The sequence below is a fragment of the Syngnathus leptorhynchus genome, chromosome 10 (genome assembly GCF_054491065.1).
Source record: "Syngnathus leptorhynchus isolate UIUO chromosome 10, UIUO_Slep, whole genome shotgun sequence".
NCBI classification, from domain to species: domain Eukaryota; kingdom Metazoa; phylum Chordata; class Actinopteri; order Syngnathiformes; family Syngnathidae; genus Syngnathus; species Syngnathus leptorhynchus.
This window is the reverse complement of record NC_141204.1, coordinates 3,726,604-3,751,195: the sequence shown is the minus strand read 5'-3', so window position 1 is coordinate 3,751,195 and position 24,592 is coordinate 3,726,604. Positions and strand designations below refer to the sequence as shown.

The 24,592-nt window shown below is 45.4% G+C and overlaps 3 protein-coding genes and 1 non-coding gene across 7 annotated transcripts; 3 read left to right on the top strand and 1 right to left on the bottom strand.

Annotated features, from left to right (window-relative positions):
• The first annotated feature begins 376 nt into the window (after positions 1–376).
• LOC147049983 (uncharacterized) lies at positions 377–6,707 on the top strand. Its single transcript, XM_085922042.1, has 20 exons — positions 377–602; positions 1,157–1,197; positions 1,317–1,690; positions 1,762–1,789; positions 1,872–3,028; positions 3,100–3,170; positions 3,240–3,350; positions 3,480–3,650; positions 3,726–3,831; positions 3,889–3,976; positions 4,076–4,217; positions 4,294–4,381; positions 4,462–4,638; positions 4,826–4,920; positions 5,004–5,091; positions 5,188–5,304; positions 5,437–5,514; positions 5,585–5,671; positions 5,776–5,844; positions 5,961–6,707. Exons 1-20 carry the CDS (start codon positions 568–570, stop codon positions 6,225–6,227), a joined length of 3,390 nt encoding a protein of 1,129 aa, XP_085778168.1. The 5' UTR covers positions 377–567; the 3' UTR covers positions 6,228–6,707.
• A 112-nt stretch (positions 6,708–6,819) lies between these two features.
• Positions 6,820–6,891, bottom strand: trnaa-ugc (transfer RNA alanine (anticodon UGC)). The gene has a single exon. It is a non-coding gene; the product is annotated as a tRNA-Ala (tRNA).
• A 235-nt stretch (positions 6,892–7,126) lies between these two features.
• washc2c (WASH complex subunit 2C) lies at positions 7,127–16,008 on the top strand. Its single transcript, XM_085922041.1, has 31 exons — positions 7,127–7,345; positions 8,281–8,412; positions 8,516–8,680; positions 8,764–8,832; positions 9,077–9,247; positions 9,332–9,425; positions 9,510–9,571; positions 9,657–9,704; positions 9,778–9,870; positions 9,947–10,034; positions 10,149–10,208; positions 10,319–10,464; positions 10,537–10,627; positions 11,019–11,072; positions 11,158–11,304; positions 11,392–11,513; positions 11,591–11,701; positions 11,772–11,861; positions 11,930–12,031; positions 12,122–12,229; positions 12,297–12,463; positions 12,556–12,661; positions 12,743–13,114; positions 13,200–13,328; positions 13,435–13,533; positions 13,680–13,754; positions 13,836–13,898; positions 13,981–14,208; positions 14,294–14,932; positions 15,117–15,291; positions 15,369–16,008. The coding sequence occupies exons 2-31, from the start codon at positions 8,281–8,283 to the stop codon at positions 15,512–15,514; spliced, it is 4,152 nt and encodes a 1,383-aa protein (XP_085778167.1). The 5' UTR covers positions 7,127–7,345; the 3' UTR covers positions 15,515–16,008.
• Positions 16,009–16,504: 496 nt separating this feature from the next.
• Positions 16,505–23,471, top strand: zfand4 (zinc finger, AN1-type domain 4). Of its 4 annotated transcripts, XM_085921679.1 has the most exons (12): positions 16,505–16,853; positions 17,766–18,094; positions 18,704–18,779; positions 18,983–19,050; positions 19,118–19,304; positions 19,420–19,567; positions 19,630–20,088; positions 20,191–20,310; positions 20,413–20,778; positions 20,871–20,925; positions 21,814–21,931; positions 22,578–23,471. In XM_085921679.1, exons 2-12 carry the CDS (start codon positions 17,911–17,913, stop codon positions 22,711–22,713), a joined length of 1,917 nt encoding a protein of 638 aa, XP_085777805.1. In that variant the 5' UTR covers positions 16,505–16,853; positions 17,766–17,910; the 3' UTR covers positions 22,714–23,471. The 4 variants fall into 4 exon arrangements, with proteins under 4 accessions (XP_085777805.1, XP_085777802.1, XP_085777803.1 ...); XM_085921676.1 differs by having other exon boundaries at positions 20,191–20,778; XM_085921677.1 differs by having other exon boundaries at positions 19,630–20,310.
• Positions 23,472–24,592: the final 1,121 nt, after the last annotated feature.

The following is a 24,592-nucleotide window of genomic DNA, read 5'->3' as shown; positions in this document are numbered from 1 at the left end:
GTTGTTGTGTCTTGTGCCGTTATTAACACTCTACTAGTTGTCAAATCTATTATCAAAATAGCAAAGCAAAAATAATTTTCTCAGTTAAGATTTTGATTTATTAACCTTCTTATTCCCTAGTGCTAAAGTTTAGCACTAGAAAATAAGAAAGTTTTATTTTTTTGTTGTTAAATTATTTAGCAGCTAAACAATTTAAATTATTTATTCTTTATTTGTATTTATTAGTTTTAAATATAAACTAAAACTGAGCATTCTCAAAAAATACTGATGCCTGTAACTCACAGAATTAAAAAAAAAAGAAATCCAAATCTACATCTTATTCAGCAACAAATATTAAATTGCGGTATGCGTCGTTCACCTGCACGGGGCAGTGTTGTATCTGCCAGTTCCATCGTCTGCTGTCATTACGTCAGCATGGCCGAAGAAGACGAAAACCCGGAAGTACTACATAGCCCACAATACAATGCGTTACTGTTCGACGACTTCGGGCGCGTAATGCCCTAATAACTTTTACCTTTACGTCTGCTGCCATTAATACATAACGCTAACGAATATTTTACCTTCAAAATGAAAAATGGACCTGAAAATAAAGGAGATACTTGGTGAGTAAGCGTGCGAAAATCACTAAAAAACGCGTTGTATTATTAGCGTTAGCTCTCTTCATAGAGCATTTCCTCGTATGTCGGTGCATGCAATTTTCAAGTTTGTTCCCTTTCCCAAATTGAACTAACGAAAGGGCTTTTTACCATAACATTAAAGCGTTAATTTGGGGGTTGAAGGTTAGCAGCGAGTGTTATCTGCCGCGCTTTGCTTCATTTTGGTATGTAAATAATAAACACTTCAAAACATATCCGTCGTACCCTGCGATTGGCCACGCAGACGCAACATGGGAGGTGCGCAGGCTTCTCGTGACGTTCGATTCGTGCGGGATGACATTTTTACGACTGTAGAGTGAAGTACAACAGCTCTATCTACGTATTTGCATTTTCTTCCCGCGCCTCATTTGTAATTGCTGCATACAAGAAGTACAAAGTACAAGAACAAAGACAGTCAAAACGACAAATTAACAACATACTGATTCCATTTAGCCGCAACACAAAGTTCTTTGTTTTACCTGTCCTTTTTGGTAACATACTTTTTTTTTTAATGTATACAGGATATGTAAGAATGCAGAATACTGCTCCCCAAAGATTAAAGGTAGGTCAAAGAAATACTCTTAGTTTTTCTTCTTTATACTATCCAAATATCCCTTAAGGTCAATGAATTCTCTTCATGAAGCCCCCTACATCAGTCCATGTTTTTTTTTTCTGTTTTAGAAACTCCAATGAAACCCTCACAAATCGCTAATCGCCTCGTAGCCCCACCCAGGAGAATGTTGCCGCTCAACAGCTTGCTTCCGCGGCAGTCGGTTCGTCTGATGCCAATTTGCTCATCTGAGTCGAACCGTCCAGAGCACCGCAAGTCGCTGTCGGGGTTGCAACGGAGCGTCGTGCCCAGGCCCCAACCTCCAGTCGCCAAGAAACACGACGGGGCGCAAGTCCATCCGCCGAGTATTTGCCGTGCTGAATCCCCTCATCGCAAGAAGGATTTCAGCCCCCTCTCTCGTTCACCTCATAAAGGGAGAGAGCACAAGTCCATGGCGGCGGTGTTCTCGCATAGTTCCTCTGTACATAAACTACTGTCCATAAAGGTACATCATGAGTCAAAACATTTTTGGGAATTGGCCTAAAAATATCTAATTTTATTTATTTACTCTTTTAGGAACGTTCAAGTGAAAAATCCATTCCAGGTAATATTTCAGTCATCAGTAGCTGTTAAAAAGAGATGAGCTACAATCCCAGAAACTATTTTGTGATTTTGTTGGTCTTCAGCTGTGAGCGTGGACCACGGCTCCCAGAAGCGCCACAGGGAGAGCGAGAACGACGCCAGCGTCAAGAAGCCCTGCATCCGAGAAGAGCCTCCAAAGACTCCAACGAGGACGCTCCCGACGTCGCCGCACTCGTCGAAGCGGCCCTCAATTCCAAATGAACGGCCTTCATGCTCGGAACCGTCGCCCGATTGCAAAGCCACCGCGCCGAGCAAACTTACTGTGACTAAACGGCCTTTTTTAGGGGCCAGGCAGCTCCAAATACATTCCAATCACGGCAACATCATCCAATTGCAATCATTTTCCAAACACAACAGAGACGCTTTCGAGATAGCGGGATGCGACAAAAGAGACCAAACAAATGCTGACGTCCAACCAAAACACAGCAAGCCAGTTCACCGTAGCCCTCCTCGGCAATCCCAGCACAGTTCCTTCGACTTGTCGCTCAAGACCCCGAAACGCAAACATCCCCACAGTCCTCCCGAATCGCCCTCTAAGTTAAACTGTTCTCTGAGTACTCCTCCGGCAAAACGGAAAAAACGACACCACTGCAGTAGGACCCTTCCCAACGACTGTGACCGATTGTTCACCCCGGACGTCATCCTCAGGCCCGCTCTCAAGACCGCCAAGAACAAAACGGACAAGGAGACAGAGAAAAGACCGAGTTCTGAGAACTCTTGTAGGAAAGGTGAAGACGCTGGAGGCACTTGTCCCGCCAAAGTTCCCGTCTCATCTAAACACCTTCACATTTCCTTGCCATATGTGTCGTTAGTAAAGCTCAATATGGAGTCCGTAGGTGCTAAGTCCAAAGACCGGGATGTCCCTCAGTCACGCGGGCACTCGACACACGGGAGCCTTAAGCGTGACGAGAAAAACAAAGCCAAGCGACCTTCCGCATCGCCCCGCTCTCCACCGACTAACAGAAGCAAAGAACGCGAACCAACCAAGGATAAAGAGGATTCGTCGGACCTGGACCTGAGTCTGGATATTGCTTTCGATTGGGAATCAAGCCACACGTCCAGAAGCAGCGATGAGGAGGAGGAGCTTCCGTCATTGCAGGAGATCATGAATCGCGTTAGCAAGGACCCGGCGACACCGGACGAGGCCGACGTCGTCTCGGAGCCGAGCACACCCGCAGTTTCCGACAACACCTTTAAAGCTGTAAGAGACTTTTCTGTACCGCCTTTGATTTTGAGTTCTTTAGATTGCTGACATGTGTGTTTTTACTTTAGCCAACCGTCCGAAAAAGCTCATACAGCAACAGCCTGGACCAGATTCTGAAAGAGATGGACACCCAAAAGAAGTAAGCGAATCGTGAATGTTTGGCTGCTTCTTTTGAGAAATGGAGCGCCAAACACTTTGTCACCAACAGGGCAAAAGAGAACGAGGCGCAGCTCCGCACCTCTTGCGACGAGGAGCTGTTGGGCGTGGCGGAATACCACGAGGAGGAGGAGAAACGGAACGACTGCTCCAGCGAACAACAGTACGGCACATTGGACGCACGCTAGCCGCTTTAACGTAGCCATTTTTTTTCTGGGTCAGACGGGACGGTCATAATTTTGTTCTGTGATCATGGCCACAATTTTTTCATATATATTTTTTTGCCCTCCAGGGAATTCCTGCAGCGTTACTCACTGAACTCCAACCGTGCTATCCGAGAGACGCCTCCCGGAGAAGTGGCGTTCCACCTTGACAAGTTTGGTCAGATCTTCAATCAGGATTCTTTGCAGCTCAGACAATGCACGGCCAAGCCGCAGAGCACGGCGGAGAAAACGCTGCTTTGGTGAGCTGACTTTCACCCGCCCTCAAATTCAAAAGATCTTAACCGTAATGTCGTTCCTCTGTTCTCTCTGGTCAGGTCCAGCCCGGCTCAGCTAAAACTGCACGTGAATATCGGCTTGTTCCAGCAAGCTTACTGTTCTCACTCGCCGTGCCTGACACAAATCACCAATTTTCTCTTCAAGGTAGGCCCGCTCGCTCTCTGTCAATGAAGCACCAAGTCATAGTTTTCTTCTGATCAGATGATGTCGGTGCATCCTGAGAGGTTGTTGTCTGAAAAGATGCTGCAGGCTCTCTGCGACATCGCCAACTCGGCTGCTTGTAATATCGGTCAGTACTTTTTTTTTTGTTTCAATTTAGCGAACTTTCTGTTCCAGTGACAATCGACCATAGTACACACTCGCTTAACGCCGTCGTCGTCTTCCTCAGTGAAAAACCAAAGCCACGTGTTTACCGTGTGGGTGCCCGCATTGGCCGACGTGACCTTGGCGCTGATGAACATGGGCGTCGCTTTCGTGACGCTCTTCCCGTTTGAAAACTTGCAGCCCGCGTTCACCGAGGGAGATTTGCTGTAAGTTTTGCTCTCTTATCACAAACGCACGAAGAAGAACGTGAGCGTGATACTTTGTGTTTTGTTTTTGATACAGGAAGAACGTCAGCATTCAAAGTGAATGTCCCCCTCACAACAAAGAATGCAACACGTTCCCGGAACACAACTGTAACAACATCTTCAAGGTGATTTGAGATGGCCAAAAAAATATCCTTGAGAAACTACAGCACACAGCTCACCCCTTTTTGTTTTTTGTTTTTTGCAGTACCTTTCACACTGCTTGAGCTTGTGCCCAAAAGTGTACAGCGACTACGAGCTGCTCCTGCTGCTGACGCTGATGGCTCGAGTGGCTCTGGACCCGAACTTCATCCCCATGGCCGGCGTGGAGATTAACGTGCTGATCAATAAGTTTGTGAACAATATCAGGGACTGGGATACCATGGTCAGTTGTATACTCGCTGCAACTTTTTAAAAAAAAAAAAGATAAAAAGTCACAATAGATGCTAATTTAAGATAGTTTATGTTATTTGTACCCTGAGGTACCAAAAGTATGGTTTGTGGGCCAATTGCGGCCTGCCAGCTATTTATTTTAACGTCGTTACGTTGCCAATTTTAATCTTTGGGTTTAGATCCCCAGAATGTGCCAGGCCCTCACCGAGCTGACCGACGACCACCACAACATGTGTCTTCTGGTTCAACTACTACCTAACAACACTCGCGGAAAGTATGGAAGTTTGTTGGTAGAGCCTCGATTCTGAAATAGTGCAGTCCAATCCCTTTTTTTTTTTTCTGTTTTGTTTTTTGCAGATGCTTGCGACAGCATCTTAGTCTCTCGATGATCTCAAAACTCTTAGACGGCACAAGTAGATACCGACCAACCGGAAGTGAATTCAAGGTGGTTGTTTCTCTTCTGTAATTTCAATAAATTTGTATTTTTTGTTTCTGTCACGTTCAATGTCGTGAGCAATCCGTTGTCATGTCTTCCGCTCAGCTCACCGCGCTCAGGCCGTACGTGGCCGCTATGCCACCTTCCTCCCTCCGCCGTTTCATACGGAACACCTCCAGCGAGAGTTCCACCGAGGAGGACTCGACGTTTCTGGATCAGCAAGTGAGAGCGCCGAATTGTATTTACGATGAAATAAAACCTCAAGTCTCGGGATACATTTTGAACCGGATGAAACAATTGAGAAAAGTTCCATTGTCCTCAATCTGCCTCCGCTGTAAAATGTTTGTATTGCAGTCCTACTACCTTTGCTACAGCCTCCTAACCTTGACCAACGAAGCCTCCAATTTCCGCTCCTTCCCCACCCATCAGAAGGTACGAGCGATGCTACATTTACGTCGTAGTCACGCTAACGTGCCCCCGTTTCGCCCCCTCCCCCCCTCAGGCGCATCTGCTTGATCTCTCCTCGGATCTAAGAGCGCACGTCATGTGTCGCATGAGAGAGAACGAAACGTGTCTATACAGGAGTAAGGTGGGCGCTCCGATTGTCATGGTCGATTTTTTTTTTTTATGGTCGTTTTTTGGTTTTGTCCACGTTGCATGATCACACATCTGGCTGCACCTCCCGTCCTCCAGGTGAAGGATCTGCTGGCCAGGATCGACACCAAGTGGCAGATGATCCTCCATCGCATGCAGCCTCTCAATGTAAACCTGCCACGCGCTCATACATCACTTTCGTAATCTGGCTCTTGAGTTTTTACGCATGTATGTAGTTATTTTTGGGGAAATTCTTTTTAACACCCAATCCTCCTCTGACCCAGTCTAAGCTCTGCGACTACTGGAAGCCCTCGACCGCGAGAACCTCAACGTGCGAAAATAATCGAGATAGTTCCAGTACGGGGAGCGAGAAATTCGTAGAAGAGAAAGCCGAAGAGGAGGAAAGCAACGACTTCACCTCCGCCGAGCTGGACGCGCCTCAAAGCCCTGAAACGGCAGCGACTAGTCAAGAGCTCGAAGCAAACCACACCTCGGACACAGATGCACAAGCAAACGGTTGCCGGAAGGATAACACACACGAAGAGTTGTGAAACTTTCCTCGGGGCACTTAAAAAAAAACTTTTGTGTTCACGTTTGCAACATTAAGGTATAAGGCCTTCATTTTACAACGCAATTTGCACTACTAAGCCAGCCATGAATGATTTATGTCCGGACTGCACATTCCATGCCCACATTAGGTATGACCTTATGACCTTAGCCTAAAGTGTAGGTTTCATAATGCATTGGAATGCATTTTTTTTTCCATTTCATTTGTCAAAGGTTTTGTTCCTGAAAGGAAAAATAATGTTTTCTGCAGATGAAAGTAATTTTAATTTAATGGCACCATGAGACTATGACCGTCCCTAAAAATACAGTCATTAAATATTCCCCAGAATAGTATTAATTTATTTACCTTTGAGCTTTTCCTACTTTTGAAATACACATTTGTGGTTAATAAACAATATTTTGTGCAAGACTGTTCCTAAATAAATGGTACACTTCATGTACAAATCAGGGCATTACATTTATTTTGATTGATTGTTCTTTTAAATTATGTGAGTTGGTTTTCTCCTAAATATCAACTGTACTGCTAGTCTTTAATATGTCGGGGAAAAAAAACACAATTTCTTGCTTCAAAAGGAGTGGAGATGCCGGGGATCGAACCCGGGGCCTCATACATGCAAAGCATGCGCTCTACCACTGAGCTACATCCCCTCATGGCGAAATAGTGGGGAGGTTATGATCTATATACTACACACATCTATACAAGCCAAGATCATTTATTTGGGTTAATTTATATTTCTATTACGTCGACAAAATATGCGCATGCGCCTTAAATATTTGCGCCAGAAAACTGAAAGCTCTTTGATAAAAGTGAGTGAGTGCGTTACAAAAACAAAATTAACTGAATTCAAAAACTTTTACGCGTCGGTGGTGGTTAATCACTTTTAAAAGCTTCAAATTCTTACAAGTAGAGTAATCAATGTTTTTTGTCCCACTTACCAGCGGTTGCCTAGCGACCGCAGTCAGATGACTGTCTGCAGACAGAACATGGCTGACCTGTCAGAAGACCAATGAGGAAAAGGCCGAATTTAGCATAATCGATCATTTGTTCGCCGTCTTTTCTCATCCTACTCCAAAGCGGTTCTTTGGGACAGACGTCTTTGAGGTAAGCACGCTTTCTGTTTCAGGGGAAAATATATTTTACGCGTGTGTCGGTCTTTGCGGGGGGCTCTTTGCGAGCGCTAACGTCTACGTTGGTTAGCTAAATTGAGCTAGCTGCTAACTAAACACCCACACTCACCAGTTAAAACATTTCAACTTTTTTTTTTCAAAGTAACAGAATGTCACAACGTTTTTTGCAATAGCTTGTTTTTAAATGCAACAAGTCGGCCTTAAAGCATTCGAATGGCGACATATAATAAAGCTGTCGTTTAAATGTAGCTAGTTAAGCTGTCATATTTTCATTAGTCTGAATAAATAAATAAAAAGTATCCAATTTCAGTCGGGGGTGGTTTGTTTAACAGGAGGGTAAAACCTTTGACCCAGGGCAACAGTTCCAGCCTGAGTTTACCTTAAAAAGAGCCTATTGATTGCCAGCCATTTTAGACCCTTCTTATCTTTCAAGGCACACTTAATATTGTTTTGACGATGTAAACTCAGAAATCAAATGACACATTAGATTATCTTATTCCATTACAAAATATTGGTTCTATTCAACCTTATTCCTTTTTTTAGTGATCAGCAGTGGAATAAAATCATCAAACATCTGAACAGTCCTTTTCTTAGAAACTATAAAATACCACCAATAACAACAACAATGAAAATTTACTATTGATCACAAAATACTTGACTTTACAGTTGTCAAATTTGACAAACTTTTTGCATGCCGTTTAATAGTAGTTGTAATTTTTAGTAGTGTGTGCGTGTGCGAGCATTGTGCTTTCTTTCAACCTATTTATAGAATAAGGCCTTTGGCATTTTACTAAGAACAAAGGGTATTGTGATTTTTTTTTTTCCTTTCAAAGTATGTTTTACACCACAAAAGTGGTAATGCTGCATATTTCAAATGTAATGAATGCTAAAATGCTTCGGTGTCTGCAGATGAACGGGATGTCGAATGGCCCGGACGGGAGTGAGCACCCCGGTAATAATGCTCAAGTTTGGGAGAGACCGTGGACCCTCGACGAGATGCGGCAGAGCAGCGCTAACTGGTCTCTCGCGGCCGACTCGGGGGTAACGTCAAACATCAAAACGTTCTCTCAGAATCAGCTGTATTGAAGACTGTTGACCTCACTTTTTTTTTTTTTTTTTTTTTTTTAATATCCTTGCCATTCAGCTCTTCTTATTCCTTCAAGACTTCTCTCAGAGAATGCTCTCAAGGACACATGAGATGGAAAAACAGCTGGACAGCTTGATCCGAGACACCAAGGCCACCGATAGCAGTCTGCACTCGGTCTTCAACGACTTCCTCATGCTCTCCAATACGCAGTTTATCGAGAATGTAAACTCAAAACTTCCGCTTCGTAGTTGCCACTTGACTTGACTTTACGGACGTGTTGCATCAACATTTGTTTCCTGTTTCAGAGAGTGTACGATGAAGAGGTTGAGGAGCCCCTGCCCAAGACCGATGCTGTGGACAAGCAAGCTGATCAGGTATCAATAAGATAAATTTTTAATATCGTAAGTGTTTGCGAGAGTTTTAAATTCCTTGAATTATGGGGAAATACACTTTTAATTGTTTCTCAAATGATTCAAATCTGTTTGGCATGACAGATCACGTTAGCAAGCAAGATTTCAGCTAGAGAGCGCTAGAGAAAGACTGCCATTATAAAAACAAGCGTTATGTGGGAATCTGTGGCGCCGTTTTGAGTATTTCTCTGCCATGGTTTCCCAACAGAAAAGCCGCGAGCAGAAAGAAGCTGAGCTGATCCCCAAAATGCAGCAAGCGGTGACTTACGGCCTGAAGGTGCTGGAGTCCGCCTTCGAGCACCTGGACATCAAAGCTGGAAACTCGGACTCCGAGGACGAGGAGGCCAGTGACAGATTAGAGGCAATCCTTGAGCCTAAGGTAAAGTCATTTTTGCTATGTCTCATGACTGATAACTAACTATGCAGTATCTAACAATCTTTTTTTGTTTTTGTTTTTTTGAAGGACCTGTACGTGGACAGACCTCTTCCTTTTCTGATTGGCTCCCAAGCCTTCATGGAACAAGAGGACGTCGGCCTTGGTGACCTGTCAAGTGATGGTAATCCTTTGCAATATATCTAAATTATTATTATATTTTTGATATTTTGATTGAAAATGAAAAGATAATGGCTTATTGTCGCAGAACTGTCAGTGGACAGCGAGAGAGACAGCGTGATTGACAGCGAGGACATCAAAGATGAAGATGTGAGAGCGCTTGTATCTTTTTCTTTCACATTATGATCTATATTTTTTCTCTTTTAATTAAAAAAAAAATGCTCGATGTGCTCAGAATTCCGATGAAGACTTTATGCAAGCCGATCGTCATAGTAACAAGAAGGTACGCTAAGTTAGACAGCTCAGAACTACATGCTCATTAGATTTCACACTTAAAAAAAAATGAACTCTTGCAGAAGTTGTCGTCTATGGTGAGCTCAGAAGAGGATGAAGACGATGATTCTGATATATTTGGAGAGTCGGACAAGGAGGAGGAGGAGGATGCAAAGGTAGGCTTCGTGCCTCCTCTAATTAATGGAAATGTAATCGTGAACTTTGATTTGACTTCTCACGACCTGAAATCAGAGCGCAGGCCCGTCGTCGTCTTTTGCCGATGAGCTGGCAGCCAGGATCAAGGGTGAAGTGGTTAGCAAACCGACGGGAGATCGAGCCTGTAAGTCGGGCTTGTTTGAATTTTCTTCGCCTCCCTCGCATTTGTAACCATCTTCATTGAAACACGAGACATTGTCAACAAAGCATGCTCATGGAGGTTTTCATATCTTTTAAGCCTTGTCGTCAAGGAAGAAAAGCAAAAGCAGAAAAGAAGCAAAGTCTGCCAACTCGCATGGTACGGACGGGTTTTACATTCATCCTCATCCTTCTGTGTGTCCTTCCTTTTTACATTTTTTTTTTTTATTTCCACGTCAAACCCACTCAAGTTTCTTTTCATTCAAACAGCGGACGAAGACGACAGCGACGACATGTTCAAACCTCCGAAAATGGAGTCCGATGACGACAAAGACGACGAGGATGAATTCTCGCCGTTTGGCGGGAAAAGCGGTCTCTTCAGCGGGGGGAAAGGCCTCTTTGACGACGACGACGAAGTAATATCTCCTATGAATGTTTTGCATAGAAGTACAGATATAAAAAAAAAAATTCTGTGGGATGCCACACAGGGCGATCTGTTCTCTGATGCACCAAAGCTTCCTGTGTCCAAAGAAGAGAAGTCAACAAACGAAAGCATCAAACCCACCGCGAAAGCTGCAGGTAAAGTAAATCAGAAAGATGTTTCATACCAATTTTTTCTTGACAATACTAGCACCAATGTTCACCCTTGTATACACCGATACCAAAGGCCCGATACTCGTTTTTTTATCCGCACTCGTCCAATCCTAATACATACCGTGTTTCCTCTGAAATATACTTTCATGTGACTGTTTTCCCGTGACGATCATCTGACTGGATCGAGCAAAACTGTGGCTAATGCTAATCAAACTACGTGAGAAGATCAGGAAAGTCATACCGCTAATAACCCTGAAATTGCGGCCACGCCAAGCTCATTTAATTTCACATAATAGAGCCATTCATGTCGATTTTACAAATATTCCTTATCTGTGTTTAGCTTGAAATGTGATTATTTTTGTTTCTTCCCCTAAAGAGCCTGACAAAGCCGGCAAGAAAATTCCACCTGGCGGTGTTTCGATATTTCCAGGTAATCGCAGCCTGCTAGCATAGTAGCGTACATCACGTATGATCCGATTCTCAAAGCAACAGAATTGTTCTTTCTTTTCACACAGACAACATCTTCAATCCAGTGGGCGACGTAATGGCTAGCAGAGAAAATGGAGCATCGAGCGGCAAATCCCACGTCACCCCAAAACTGGCCCCAGTCGCTGGGGGACTGTTTAATGAAGAGGATGATGACCAAGATGACTTCTTCAGTGGTAAAAGCAGGGGAAAAAAAATCATCTTCAGTTAAATTTGTTCACGTTTATTCATCACTTTGAGTGTTTTGTATTTTTTACCCCCAGTCTCACAGGTCAAACCCAAACAGACCCCTGACCTTTTCAAAGACGAGGACGAGGACATATTTAGCGAGAAGGCAGCTCAGAAAAAGGAGGCGCAAGAGCCGCTTGCGCAATCGGAGAAGAAGGTAATTGACAGTATGAGAACAAAAAAGATTTTTGGAAGCAGTTCTTGTCGTTCTAATGACTTCACTTTTATTTTTAGATGCCTGCCGGTGCCATCTCCATGTTTGGCCCTGGAACACAAAGTTTACTCTCTGAAGGCCTGAAGAAACGTCAAACCTCTCGCAGCGAGGAGTCGGACAAATCTGAGAAGGTTTGATGAACGTATTTACCAGAACTTCAGTATTTGTTTCAAGACTTTTAACTGGCACCTGCTTCTTCAGAACGGGCTGAATCCAGATGTTGGATCAACTGTCACTCAGACTCAGAAACCTCTCACAAGTCGTCTCTTCTCTGATGATAAAGACACCCAAGTAAGGCTCTCAAGTTCTTTCACATGATCTATTTCCTCTGTTTATTTTGTCCGTCTATCCTTGTCTAGATATTTCCGACTATCCCCAAGAGTCAGTCGAATCCCCACACGATGAGCCAGAGCAGAATCAACAAGCCTCCAGTGTCCTTATTCGATGACGATGATGAAGAGGTGACCACTACAGATATTTGTATTCACGCCCCCAATCGTTTTTTTTTTTATTTAGATTTCCTCAAATAGTAGCCATATTTCTTCTTGCAGGATCTCTTTGCATCAGCCTCAAGCTCCAAGCCCAAATCGAATCCAGCTAAAACAGCCACACAGCAGCCCAGTAAAGTTCTCTCCAGCTCCCTCTTCAGTGACGATGAGGTATTTCAGGAGACTATTTCGACTTTGTCTTCAATGCGCTTTACTAACTTTATGAACATTATATCAGGACCAGTGGTTAAGCCCTCAAATGAGTGCTTCCAAGCAAGAAAGCCAGACTGGAGGAATGAAACCAAGCGCCAGCGCCCCCGCCAGTCTCCCAAGTGTTATGACATCACAGAAAGGCAGCCTCTTTGACGATGACGATGAGCTCTTCGCTCCGGTCAAAGAGTTGAGGTATTTAAAAAAAAAAAAAAAAAAAATCATATTAGGAAAATAAAGATGAATCGATGCTATACTAAATGATGAATGTGTGCCGTCTAACACAGTCCAAAGAAACCCCAGAGAAGTCTTTTGTTCGAGGACGAGAATGATGAAGATCAAGGATCCCTGTTTGGAATCAAAAGCGATGAGGGGAAAAACGCAGCAGCTAAAGTGAGTGCAACAGGGAAAACTAATTTTTTTCATTGCCGATTTAGTCAACAGATTTGTTTTTTTCCCTCTCTTGATTCTCAGCCTACGTCCCTGTTAGAAAAATCACCAGATTCAGCTAAGAAGGGATTGAAAGAAAAACCATCACTGCCACAAAAACCGCCAGCGAAGCCACCGGAGACCCCGTCGACGGAGTCCACTGAAATTAAGAAGAAGCCCGTCGGAGCAGTCAGCCTATTTGGGGGCATTGATGTTCTGGCCAAAAAGCAAGCCAAGAGCATTTTGGATGAGGACGACGACGACGACGATCATAACGGCCCGCCGCCGATGATCAATACGCAAGAGAAAGTCAAAAGCAAAGCTTTCAGTCTTTTTGATGATGATGATGATGAAGAGGAGGATGAGCCCAATCCCATTTTCAACACCAGTAAACCTACAGCCATAACCACCGCAAAGGTTTGCCTTATTTATTCTGTTCAGAAAACCACGTTGACTAGTTAGCGGCTGAACGCTTCTAAGTTGTTTTGGAATTTGTTTTCAGCCCGCAGAGGAGCGACCGCAGGCAAAGACCACCGGCGTGTTCCAAGATGAGGAATTGTTGTTTAGTCCCACAAAGCAGAAGGACAACGATCCCGACGTGGACCTCTTTGCCGTGTCGGACAAAACCACGGCCAGTATTTTTATCCATTGTTCTCTTCACGTGAACACCTTTTTGCAATCTAATAAGAACCTATACGGCTAGATGTTGAAATGACCCAAATGTCTTTCATCTATAGAGCTCCAAGCTCAGCTCGGCAAAGCCACCGACGCCGAGTTTGTTTTTGGAAGACGAGGAGGACGACCTGTTTGGCTCCAGCAAGCCCCAATCGCCACCGGTACTGAATTGATTCCACTGCTCAACAGCACATTTTAATCGTTTAACACATTTTTTATGTTGATTTTGAAATGATCTTTACATGAAGTTTTGAGATATTTTCACAACTTTTTTTTTTTTTTTGGGTGTGTGGCTTCTCTTCCTCAGAAAGTAGCAGAAAAACGCAGTACGTCTACTGACAGGCCACCGCCGGTCAAGCCAGAAACAGTTTCGGAAATTCAAGTGAGTAGTATGAACTGCTTGGACACACTATGCTGTGCCTTTTAGTGTGATATTAATAAATAATATAATCCAACTACACAGAAACCTGCACTTCTAAGTCCTGCAGAACCAAAAGAGCCGACATCAAGGATCAGCAAACTTCAAGTATATTTGGATTTCTAAATTTTTAAACGATTTAATGTCTACTATGTATGTATTACTTGTGATTATTATTTTTTTTTTTTAGGCAAGTCTGAAGATCAACCCTGCTGCATTTTTCCCTGGCTCAGCCCCCAGCATGCCGGGGGCCGTCAGCGTTCTCCCGGGTCTGGATCCCAGTTCCTCCTCTGGGGTCTCCAGCTCCAGCATAAGCCCCAGTCCCGCTACGACGCCAATCGGCGCCCGGACGGACAGTGAGCCGGGAATCGGGTTCGACGCGCCGCTCCAGGTTCCCACTTTGCAGAGTGCAAACAAGGTGGGCAAAGTGATACTGGTCAGCCACAATATTAGGAACTCTGTGACACTTTCCAATTGAAAATATGTTCCTTCTTTTTACGCAGAATCGTGTGAGAGCTTCCATACATCGCAGACCACAGTCCAGAGCGGCAAGACAAGCGTCTCAAAGATCAGCAGAAGACCAAGAGCAACGAGAGGACAATCCCTCTGGAGCCTCCTCCGACTTATTTTCTACCGTCCCGCCCCCGTCAGACCACTCAAGCCAGACTGCTATCCCACAGAGCTCCGCTCCTATTACATCCTCGCCTCCATCTTCTCAAATGTCCACTGACCCTTTGCCGCCGACGCCGTCCGTATCCAAACACCCCAAGAAGCAAGACTCTAGTAAGGACAGCAACCAAGGCAAGGTCCCGGTCCCTTTTGAGGAGGAGGACATTTTTGCTTCAGACAGTTTTTTCACAAGCACGCTTGCAGCCAACGTCTCCACCAAGAAGGCCGAACATCCGCCCGCGGCGGCATCGAAGAAAGACCTCAGCAACCTCCCGTCAATTTTCGACGACAACTGCGATGACCTTTTCCAGACGGTGAAACCAAAGTCGGCAACAAAGTCAGCCAAGACGTCGCCCTTCTTGGAAGATGATGACAACGACGACGACGAAGACTTCTTTGGAGTGAAGAGCAGCTCGGCGGCTACGTCCGCCGTCAAGAGCGGCAACAGCTTTCCCAAGCAAGATATTTTTGAGGTGACGTCATTTCATTAGAAACGGTGTCTCAACATGCGAGTAGTAGCGTCGACTCCTTTCCAAAAGTATTAGAACAGCGAGGTCATTTCCTTTGTCTTTGCAATATACAGAAGACCTTTGTGTTTCAGATCAAAAGTCCAGCTTTTGTGAAAACATAACATCTGCAAAATATTTATCTTCACAGGACGACGTCGCCATCCTGCCTAAAGCCCCCAGAAAGGAAAAAGACAAGCCCATCGACGTCAGTCTGTTCGACGACGTCGTCGACATCTTTGCCGACCTGGCAGACTCTTCCGCACCGAAACAAAAGAAGAGCAAAGCCAAGGCGACCGGCGGGTCCATCTTTGACGACGACATGGGTAAGCAAATCACGGGGGTCACTATTTGAGGAAATACCAAATGTCTTATTTGTGATCCTACATTTTCTTTCCTTAAGATGACATATTTGCACCAAGTGCAGTCAAAACGGCGACAAAGGTGACTCCAAAACCAAAAACCTCGCCTCCCTCCCAGAAGACCAACACAGCAGTGGACACTAGTAACATATTTGATGATCCACTTAATGCTCTTGGGAAGAATTGAAGTCGATTTGTACAGATATGAATCAACTCTGTAGTATTTTTGGGGGGGATTGCTGAACCCGCAAGTGATCGGGCACACACTTGATTGATGGAGCATTCCCAAATTCTCATCCATTTGTTGCATCGCATCTTTATTTTGTAATATTTAGTAAGGACTGTTCATAATTAGACATGATAGCACTTTATGAAGATACCGGTTGTGCTTAATTAGACGCTGAGGCTAACAGTAGATTTGTTTTTTTGGCTTTGCCATGTTGAGATTTCCTGTCTATAAGTGCCATGTCATTTTCGTCAAGGCAGTTCTCAAGAGTTTTGACACATTTCTTAACTTTTGCTGTGAGAAAACTAGAAATGGCATTTTTATCTACTAAAATGAAACATTTTATACGATCTAAGATGTGTGGTTATTTTTTGTGGGGGGTATTTTCTTTTTTTTTTTGGAATGCTGTAAAAATAAAGAGCTCTTTTCCAAAGCACAATAAAACCTTTACATTACATTATTAGTGTTTGACCTGGAAATTTCCCATTCTGTATATTAGTTTTCTTTTCTTTTTTTTTTAGTCTGAACATGTTCAACAATGAGGCCATAACTCGAAAGATATCACACATGTAAAATATATTTTTCCGGGGTCAAAATCTTCAATCAAAGTAAGCTGTATCTGAACACAAACTTTTATTCAAGGGCTAATATTGCATAAATACTTTATTGTTCACAAAGAGCAAACTTCATAAAACCTGAAAGCTCATCAAATCTACTAAGCAACGATTTGTTACATTATGTCAATCCAATTTAAGACCCGCCTCTATCTGCCCTAAACACTCAAGATAAGTGGTGGCACTAGTGTCGATCAAATCTAAGACCCGCCCCAGTTGCCTTTTCTTTATGTTAATTGGTTAGTTTTGTGTCAATCAAATAGGATCCGCCCTTAACTCCTCATTTACCTCGCTGCAATTGGTTACATCGTAGCGTCAATCAAACTAGCCACGGAGGTGATGTCTCGTCCTCCCCCGGCCCGGCGTGAGTGACAGGTACGACAGCGTCGCGAACACGGCGACGGGCGACCTACCACAGACGCGACCCTGCGGGTTCGTTCTGTTTGTGGCGTTGAACGTGATGCAATGCTCTGTTTTCGCGAACGTAACGCCGCCCACGACAGCGACACCGGCAGACGGAGAGCGAGGACGGAACCCACGGGTGTAGCCTAGCTCGCTCGCCGGCTAACTAGCTCGCCGTATGTGTGGAGCGGTAGCCATTGTTTGAGCTGTTTGGCTAACATGGCAACGTCGGCTAAGGACAGCAGCGTTGGCTAGACGGGAAGCTCGCCGTCTTGTAATTCACGGTAAGCAACACTTTGACCTCGCTCCTTTTAAAAAGCGGAATGTTTGAATAGTATCATAAATAGACGTTGTCGATTCTTGCTCGTCTTTGAGCACTGTTGCCTAGATCAACCTACATTGTCGCTGTTTGAAGGCAGTGTTTTGACTTTTGCTGCCTTTTGTGTGAGTGTAGCTTACGAGCGCCTCATCTAAAACATTCTCACGAAGGCCTCATTGATGAGCAGCCCCCAGAGAAAGCAAGACAAGCATCCCATAATTTCCCATTGTATCGTGTTTTGTCTTAAGCCCTTGTCATGGGCTATTGTGTGCTAAGCGGTCACAATATTAGGTACCCCTGTCCAATCCACCCACCCCCCACAAGGATGCTGATGATGACACAAAGGTAATGGCATGTTGGTGCTTTGTGTTTGCATTCACAGGCCACACTATTGAATGTGGACAAATAAATGAATAATGTGAATAAACCTTTTTTTTTTTTTTTTTTTTGTATGTGTGTGCATCCAGTTGCTGCATTGCATCAGATTGAGTTGTTCCTAATTATTCTTTCCATCTCAGGTTAGCCTAAAATACATAAACAGGTCACTTGTATCTCAAAGCACCACTGCATCCTTAATTCAGTGATCGTGAAAGAAATGTAACATTTTAATATTCAATGAATGCCTTATGAACCGTGTCAATGAAAAGTTAACATTTGTATTTGTTATATTCTTCCTCTTAATTCAAAATGTCAATTGTCAGATTGTGCCGAGCGCGGTTTGGCGCCACGAAGACGACTGACCTCCCGCCGCGCACCTGATCTTTAACTTCTGGCTGAAGCCTTGCGTGTGTCTCTGAATGTTTCATGAGGCCATTGTACACTCGAACTGAAATGTGTCAATCTGATGATATAACTTTTTTTTTTTTTAACTTCACAGTTGTGGTCATCCCACACGATGAGTGACGGTCCCCCAGCCAGGAAGCACAGCCTGCCCCTCTCTCCCTCACCTTGGGCCACACCTCCACTTTGGCTACCCTCCTAAAGCCCCCCCACACCTACCGCCTCCCTCCCCACCAGCCGAGATGACCGACAGGAAGGAGCCTCCCTTCTTCAACGATGACCGCGTGGGAGCTTTCCACCACAAGCTTCCTCTGTACGACCCCATAGAGCTGTTCATCGAGACCCTGACCGGGACGTGTTTCGAGTTGCGCGTGTTGCCCTTCGAGGCCGTCATCTCAGTCAAGGCAAAGATTCAAAGACTTGAAGGTATGACTCAAAGTTGTCGAGAAAAATGATTCTTTTTAATGTTTTGAATGAGTAATTTTAGAGATCAACAGGCTTTCGGTTTGTGAGCGTCCTTGAGACACAGACCTTGTACAAAACAATTTTCCGTTTTGTGTTAATGCTTCAGCCAGTGTTTTTCCTCATGGCGCCCATCACTCCCAATCGGTGGCTTGGCTCCAGCGCCAGGTCACGGAGTCCACTCGCTCACTTCATTTGCATTCCCAAGACAAGAAGCCCAAGATCAGCCCACCACACTCACCATCCCTTCAGCTCACATTTCTTACAGAGCGCCAAACGCATCTCTAAATCGAATAACCCGGCAGTGACAGGAAACTGTCACGTCGTCCATCTCTAACCATTTTGCCAACACAAAGTGCAAAACAATAAAAAGATAAAATTGACCGGTAAATAAAGCCAAACGAGCTAAACACAATGGTGAAGCCGGTCTCCGCAGTAGCGTCGAGCTGTCTGAAGAGGGCAGTCACGAGCTTTAATGACTTTCTAATGACTAACTCTCGACTCTCATAAACCTCTGCAGCTCTGTATTGATTTCTCTCATGGCCTCTTGTGTGTCTGTGCGTGTGTGTAAAGGCATCCCAGTTACCCAGCAACACCTCATCTGGAACAACCTGGAGCTGGATGATGACCACTGTCTCCACGATTACGGGTAAGTGCTCCCTGCTCGCCCCCCCCCCCTTTTTTTTTAAAAATATATTTATATATATTTTTTTACTTCACACTAAATCCACTTATTATTCAACCGCGCTTAACGGATGACTAAAGTTTGACGTCACACCACAGTTGGCGTTCTCGGACTTGGCCTTTTATTTTTTTTCTGCATTAATAGTCAATGCATGTGTTTTTTTGCAGGATTGCGGAGGGCTGTACTTTGAAGCTGGTCTTAGCCATGAGGGGAGGTCCAATCAACACCAGAAGAGGTGAGGGAAAAGACCACAAGCTGGATGCACGTCGTTTCTTTGACAGACTCTTCTCTTCTTTTTCCAGTAACTATGGAGGATCCCGTGAAGGAGGCGGCGGACTCGATGGAGGGTACAAAGGAGGAAGGTTGGGAGAAGACTCCGGCCAACAAGCAAGTCACGTTTGTGGTCTACCGCGAAGGCGACCAGCTCAACTTTTTCCGGGTGGTGGACAGGGGAGACGGTTCCCTCACGCCTCTATCGGAATCCCTCAGGTCTGCGTTCTGATTAAAAAAAAAAAAATCTTTACAACCCAGCTGGTCACAGACAAAAAAAAAGTTAGAATTCTGAGAGTGTTTCACAGATGTACGCACGCTCCTGCTTTTTCAGCGGCGGCTCCGTTTACATGTGCACCGAGGAGGACGGCGGCGTCAGCGGCGAGCGCTCCGCCGCTGCGGCGAGCCTTGAAAACTCCATCACCATGAATAAAATGAAGCTGCTCAAAGCCAAGATGGAAGACATGAACATCAACAAAAAGGTAAGACCAAATGTTCTCGCCCGGAAAGTGCAAATCTCTCAACGGCAATTTTCATTTCGCAGCCGAAGAAGACGAGTAAGGCAAAACCGCGCCCCCCTGTCGGTCTCCATCCCTGCGGCGGTGGGCCGACGCCTTCCATCACGCGAATCCATCAGCGGCTCTTGCGTTCGCTCCCGCAGATTAACCAGTCTCGCCATTCCGGTGGGCATCTACCTCCCATAGTGGACCAAGAACTCCCAGACCCGCCCGCCGCCCCTTCCCCTTCTTCCCAGTTGCCCATCCCGAGACGGCCGCCTCCTTCGTTCCCCTCGTCTTCTTGCTACATGCTCCAGGAGGAGGAGCCGTGGGAGACGTGCCCACCTCTGGCAAAGATTCGGCCCCCTCCCAAAGTCTCCCGCTTGGACATCGGCGGCACCAGGCTGATGAGGGACTGCGTGTACCCGCAGCTCCCTCCGCTGTGCACCAGGAGTTCGCTCGACGCCACATTTGACCCGCTCAAGCCAGTCGGCGAGGCGGTGGGGGTGAGTTTATTAGACGAGGCCGGCGGGCTGGTGGCGCCCTCTCAGACCGCCGCTTCCTTCGGCGATCTGGCGGACCCCCTGAGTCTGGATCTGTCCCCTCAGTCGGAGGAATCTTGCAGAACCTTCGACGTCGGGGCGCCGCACCAGCTGCCGCTGGCCCCCTCCCCTCTCAGCACTTGGACGCTCGGAAGCGGCGGCGACACACTGACCGGCAGAGCGGATGTAACGCAGCTCAGCGCTTCCTTTCATTTAAGCCCCCCGTCGCCCGCCCCCACCTCCCCGAAGCCACGTTTTCAGCCTTTCGACGGTACGCTGCCCCTTCAGGTACACGCCGCGGCGCAGGTGAAGCCGACCAGCCCGTCCCCCCTCCCGTCCGTGATGTCCGGTCACGCCGCGCGCCTAAGGGGAGTTCAGGTGGAGTCGTCCGGCAAGAGGCCCGAGCTTCTCTCCAAGAGGGAAGCCAGAGGCATCACCAAGATGGCCAGCCAAGCTTGTCGTGAGCAACTGGGCTCCCTGAGCAACTCTGCGCTCTTGGCGTCCCTCTCCGCCAGGCCCGTCGACGCAAGAAGAGGCGGGCTTGGCGTCCCCCTGCCCCCCGCTTCTCCCATCGCACAGGGCATCCTGGGCTCCAGGCTGCCGGGCCTCCCGCAGGAGGACGCCACCGCGCGGCATCGAGCAGCGACCGCCTCGGTAAGAGCGGATGCTTGAATGCAGATGATTTTGAGGACATATTTCTACAATTGAGTCAAACTTAAACGATTGTCCCTCCCCCCCTCCTCCAGGCCAACAAATGTCTTGGGTCCAGCGGGGGAGTCATCCCTCCATTCGGGAGAATTGGTAAGAAAGACAGCCTACTTGAGACTATGTCATAGAAAAGAGCGAGCTAATGTTACAGTCGTCACATTTGCTGTTATTCCGCCATGCTCTCTCTCCGTCCGTGCCGAGTTTTTCCAATTTCTCTCGTTGCACGGAAAAACATTCAGCTTAAAACAGATCCGACTTTCTGCATGACTAAGCGGTTGACGCGGCGAGGTTACACCAAAAAAAAAGAAAAAGACAAAACATTCCAATCTGCTCCTTGTGCAGACTCACTTTTTTGAGATAAAAAAAAAAAAAAAAGATGATTCCATGAGGGTGTCCTCATGTAGGCGGGTTGTTTTTCTGCAAAGGCCTTCAGTTTAAAAATATTCCCGATTGCTGGACGTCTGCACGCAACGCTGGCCGGAGCCTCGCTAAGATATGTCTCAGCACTTTCATTGAGGGAACAAGTCCAGTCTTTCCTTACACGTATCACACAGGACAACTCTGATCCCATAAATGTCAGATTTGTGCGCAAAAAAAAAAAAAAAGACACTAATAATGCAATCCGGCATCCGCTACCATTTGATCAGTCCTCCTTTCCCTCGTCTCATCTGCCTCGCTCGGCTCATTATCCTCAACACTTGTCTTTGTGAGCAATTCTGACAGCAAGATTAGCTTCCGAGTGAATACAAGCAAAATAAGCCGCCGCGCAAACAATCGATCGAATCCGCGCTATCGATCGTACGTCTCCGCTTTAGGAATGCGGTTTAATACTGCGCTCCTTGTTTACTTTGTGTGCTTCTGTCTTTTTCGTGCAAGTGGTACCTTGAAAGACAAACATTTGAAATGTCACTTCCCAAAGTGAGCTGAATTTGGGCCCTCATTTAAGTGTCTTGAATGGATTTTGTTGCTGTTGTGTAAAAGGAACTCCCACATACCACCTACCTCCAGTCAAGGCCCCTGCGGGCATCAAGAAAAAGAGTTCCAAGCACTGCTTCCTTTGCGGCAAGAAGACCGGCCTGGCCTCCAGCTACGAGTGCAGGTACGAGCGCTGGCCGCGAGACTCCAAACCGAACGTCGCCGCTTTCGTACTCCCGTTTGCCCGCGGGACATCTCGGCTGCTCGTCGGCCACCCGTCGAGTTGGAAGACGGCGGCCGGTTTTCTCACGGCGACACGAGCGTTCAATCTGACGCAACCACGTGCAAACTTAAACGGCGATTGCTCAATCGCAACGCCGGTCTTGCTCTCCAGTTTTGAAACCAGGCCGACAAATCGAAGCTTCCCACTATATTTACAGTTTCATCTTACCGTGAAAACCAGAGAGTGCTGTCTGCAGGCACTCAAACAAAACTGTGCAGGAAAATCAATCCAAGCTGTTGCGCCAACATTAGCCACAGCCAATACAAATCGTTTGGAATGCCCTGAATTCCCCCCCCCCCCAAAAATATGGTGGTAACTAACAGATGCCGATCTAATAGACTGAGGGGAAACAACAGGAGTTGATGACGGGAGCTGAAAAGAAAAACAACTGTTAGTGACATCAGCCATACAATTGAAGCATGCAAAAAAAAAAAAAAAATCAGCACAAAAAACCAAAATGACTTCTGTGGCAGGATTAAAAATAAAGCAGCGTTAATTATAACTGCGACACAGTGACAAGAATATCTCCGTTTGATTGGTCCATCAGGTGCGGCAGCAACTTCTGCGCCGCTCATCGCTATGCAGAGACTCACGACTGCTCGTACGACTACAAGGGGACGGGGAGGCGCTTCCTGCAGGACGCCAACCCGCTCGTCAGCGCCCCCAAGCTGCCCAAGATCTAAAACGTCCCTCCAAAAACTTACTACTAAGGAGGACTCGCTCAACCCGGACGGATATTATTCACCGACTGGGGTTGGGTTTTTTTTTTTTTCTGTCCCTCTCTCGGCCACGGTGAACTCTCCTGTGAAAACGTGTGGACAAACAGCAGATGATCAATGTGAAAGTGTTTCTGTTGTTTGGTTTGTTCAATGAGCCCATCCAAGTCTGTGCATGTACGCTGGTTATTTTTTTTTTGTGCAAAAAAAATATCTGCTGCATGTTCAGACCTTGAAAAGAAAAAGCTGATTGATATCCATTGGACACGTCTTGGCCAGATGCACTTTAGAAATATCATATTGAAACTTTTATTCTGACCCAACGGGTCTTTTTTTTATTGTCATATCTATGTATGTTGTCTTTTTAATTTTGAATTGTATCTGCCCCCCCCCTGGAACGTCTTGTCTTGTTACGGGCACATACACATGATCACAAACAAAGTCCATCAACGTGTGTGTTTTATGATATTTATTCATGAAATATTTAAATTCAAGTATGCAGTCTGTGTCTTTTTGAATGACGGTTGTAATTGTGTATAATTGACAACGGGAAAGACAAATGAGATGGGATATATTTCAATGTCTTTAGCAAGATAACGTGGTTGCCATAAGAATCTTTTGTATTTTTTGTTTTTTATGCTCAGCCGTTGCAAAAATCTCCAATGCTGTCATATTTGCAGGGGCTTGACTTCAAATAAATTTTCTTTCCATACCTTCAGATACAACCACTTCTCATTTATTTCCTTCTTAAGACTTAATTTGGCCACTTGAGTCGCTTCCTGTTTACTCTGAGGATAATAAACTCTCGCTTTCAGTTAAGACTGACTGTTGCTAACCAAAACAGCAGGATCTGCAGAAATGTGATCACATATTGTGTGAAAGTCTTTTTTGTGGTTCCTTGGTCTGCATTAAAGACGATCTCACGTTGTGCGGAGTCTGGCATCTTTCCGAGAAACAATTGTGTGGTCACTCCTGTTGCTAACCAAAACAGCAGCACATATACAGATCAAGTGTGACTAATCATATGATGTAAACAAATTAGCTGGCCCTAAGGATAGACGCTGTTAGGATGCCAGTAGACCAACACTTGTTCAGTTGCTAACCAAAACAGCAGTAGCTTTCACATTGGAAGAAAACCTATTGAGTCATACCTCAAATTAAAGGCGACAATGATACCATTCTCAACCTGGTCTTATTTTTTGCACCGCATGCTTGTATGTGGACGTAATGACCCAAAAACCTATTTTGGCTGCTGTTTGTTAAATTGTTTTCAACCAACTTGTTTTCAGCTGCCTTGAAATCCCCTTAATAGTTGACTGACTCATTCTTGTGCCAGTGATGTGCTGGTTGCGTAGCAACAAGATGACACTTTGTTTTGATTCCAGATGTACTAATAAAGATAAATAAAGAAGACAAAACAGTATTTTGCAACATAAATATTATTTTGGTTTATTTTTCAACGTGCCTTCCGTGCACGTTCCGATCTCAATCCCTGGATTGTATGCAACCTTCTGACGCCAAAGACACATCGAAGCATGACAATTTGGTCAACTCACTTCGATCGGGAGAACAGGAGCTCCGTTGTCCCGCTCCGAGGACGCCGCGGCGGCCTGCGCATTCGTAAGCAGGCCAAACACAAGGACGAGTTTTGCATACATGGACAACGATGTGAGATGGAGCCTGCAAATCAACACTACATTCCTATGGTTAATGATTGACTTGACTCAGGATGGAATTTCCAATGCCGGTCCGAAGCAAAACACCAAAACATGACATGTAACCTGTCAAAGTCAATTGAAAAAACAAAATTAGAGTAATAAATAAATAAAAAAAACGGAAATAACGT

Coding starts and splice junctions, on each gene's coding strand:
- zfand4 (XM_085921675.1), top strand. CDS start 17,911: ATGACCGACAGGAAGGAGCCTCCCTTCTTCAACGATGACCGCGTGGGA. Junction 19,051..19,117: donor TCCAATCAACACCAGAAGAG/GTGAGGGAAAAG, acceptor TTCTTTTTCCAG/TAACTATGGAGGATCCCGTG. Junction 20,926..21,813: donor CCCTCCATTCGGGAGAATTG/GTAAGAAAGACA, acceptor GTTGTGTAAAAG/GAACTCCCACATACCACCTA.
- LOC147049983 (XM_085922042.1), top strand. CDS start 568: ATGAAAAATGGACCTGAAAATAAAGGAGATACTTG. Junction 4,218..4,293: donor TTCACCGAGGGAGATTTGCT/GTAAGTTTTGCT, acceptor TTTTTGATACAG/GAAGAACGTCAGCATTCAAA. Junction 5,845..5,960: donor ATCGCATGCAGCCTCTCAAT/GTAAACCTGCCA, acceptor CCTCTGACCCAG/TCTAAGCTCTGCGACTACTG.
- washc2c (XM_085922041.1), top strand. CDS start 8,281: ATGAACGGGATGTCGAATGGCCCGGACGGGAGTGAGCACCCCGGTAAT. Junction 9,871..9,946: donor AGGAGGAGGAGGATGCAAAG/GTAGGCTTCGTG, acceptor ACCTGAAATCAG/AGCGCAGGCCCGTCGTCGTC. Junction 11,514..11,590: donor TTGCGCAATCGGAGAAGAAG/GTAATTGACAGT, acceptor TTTTATTTTTAG/ATGCCTGCCGGTGCCATCTC.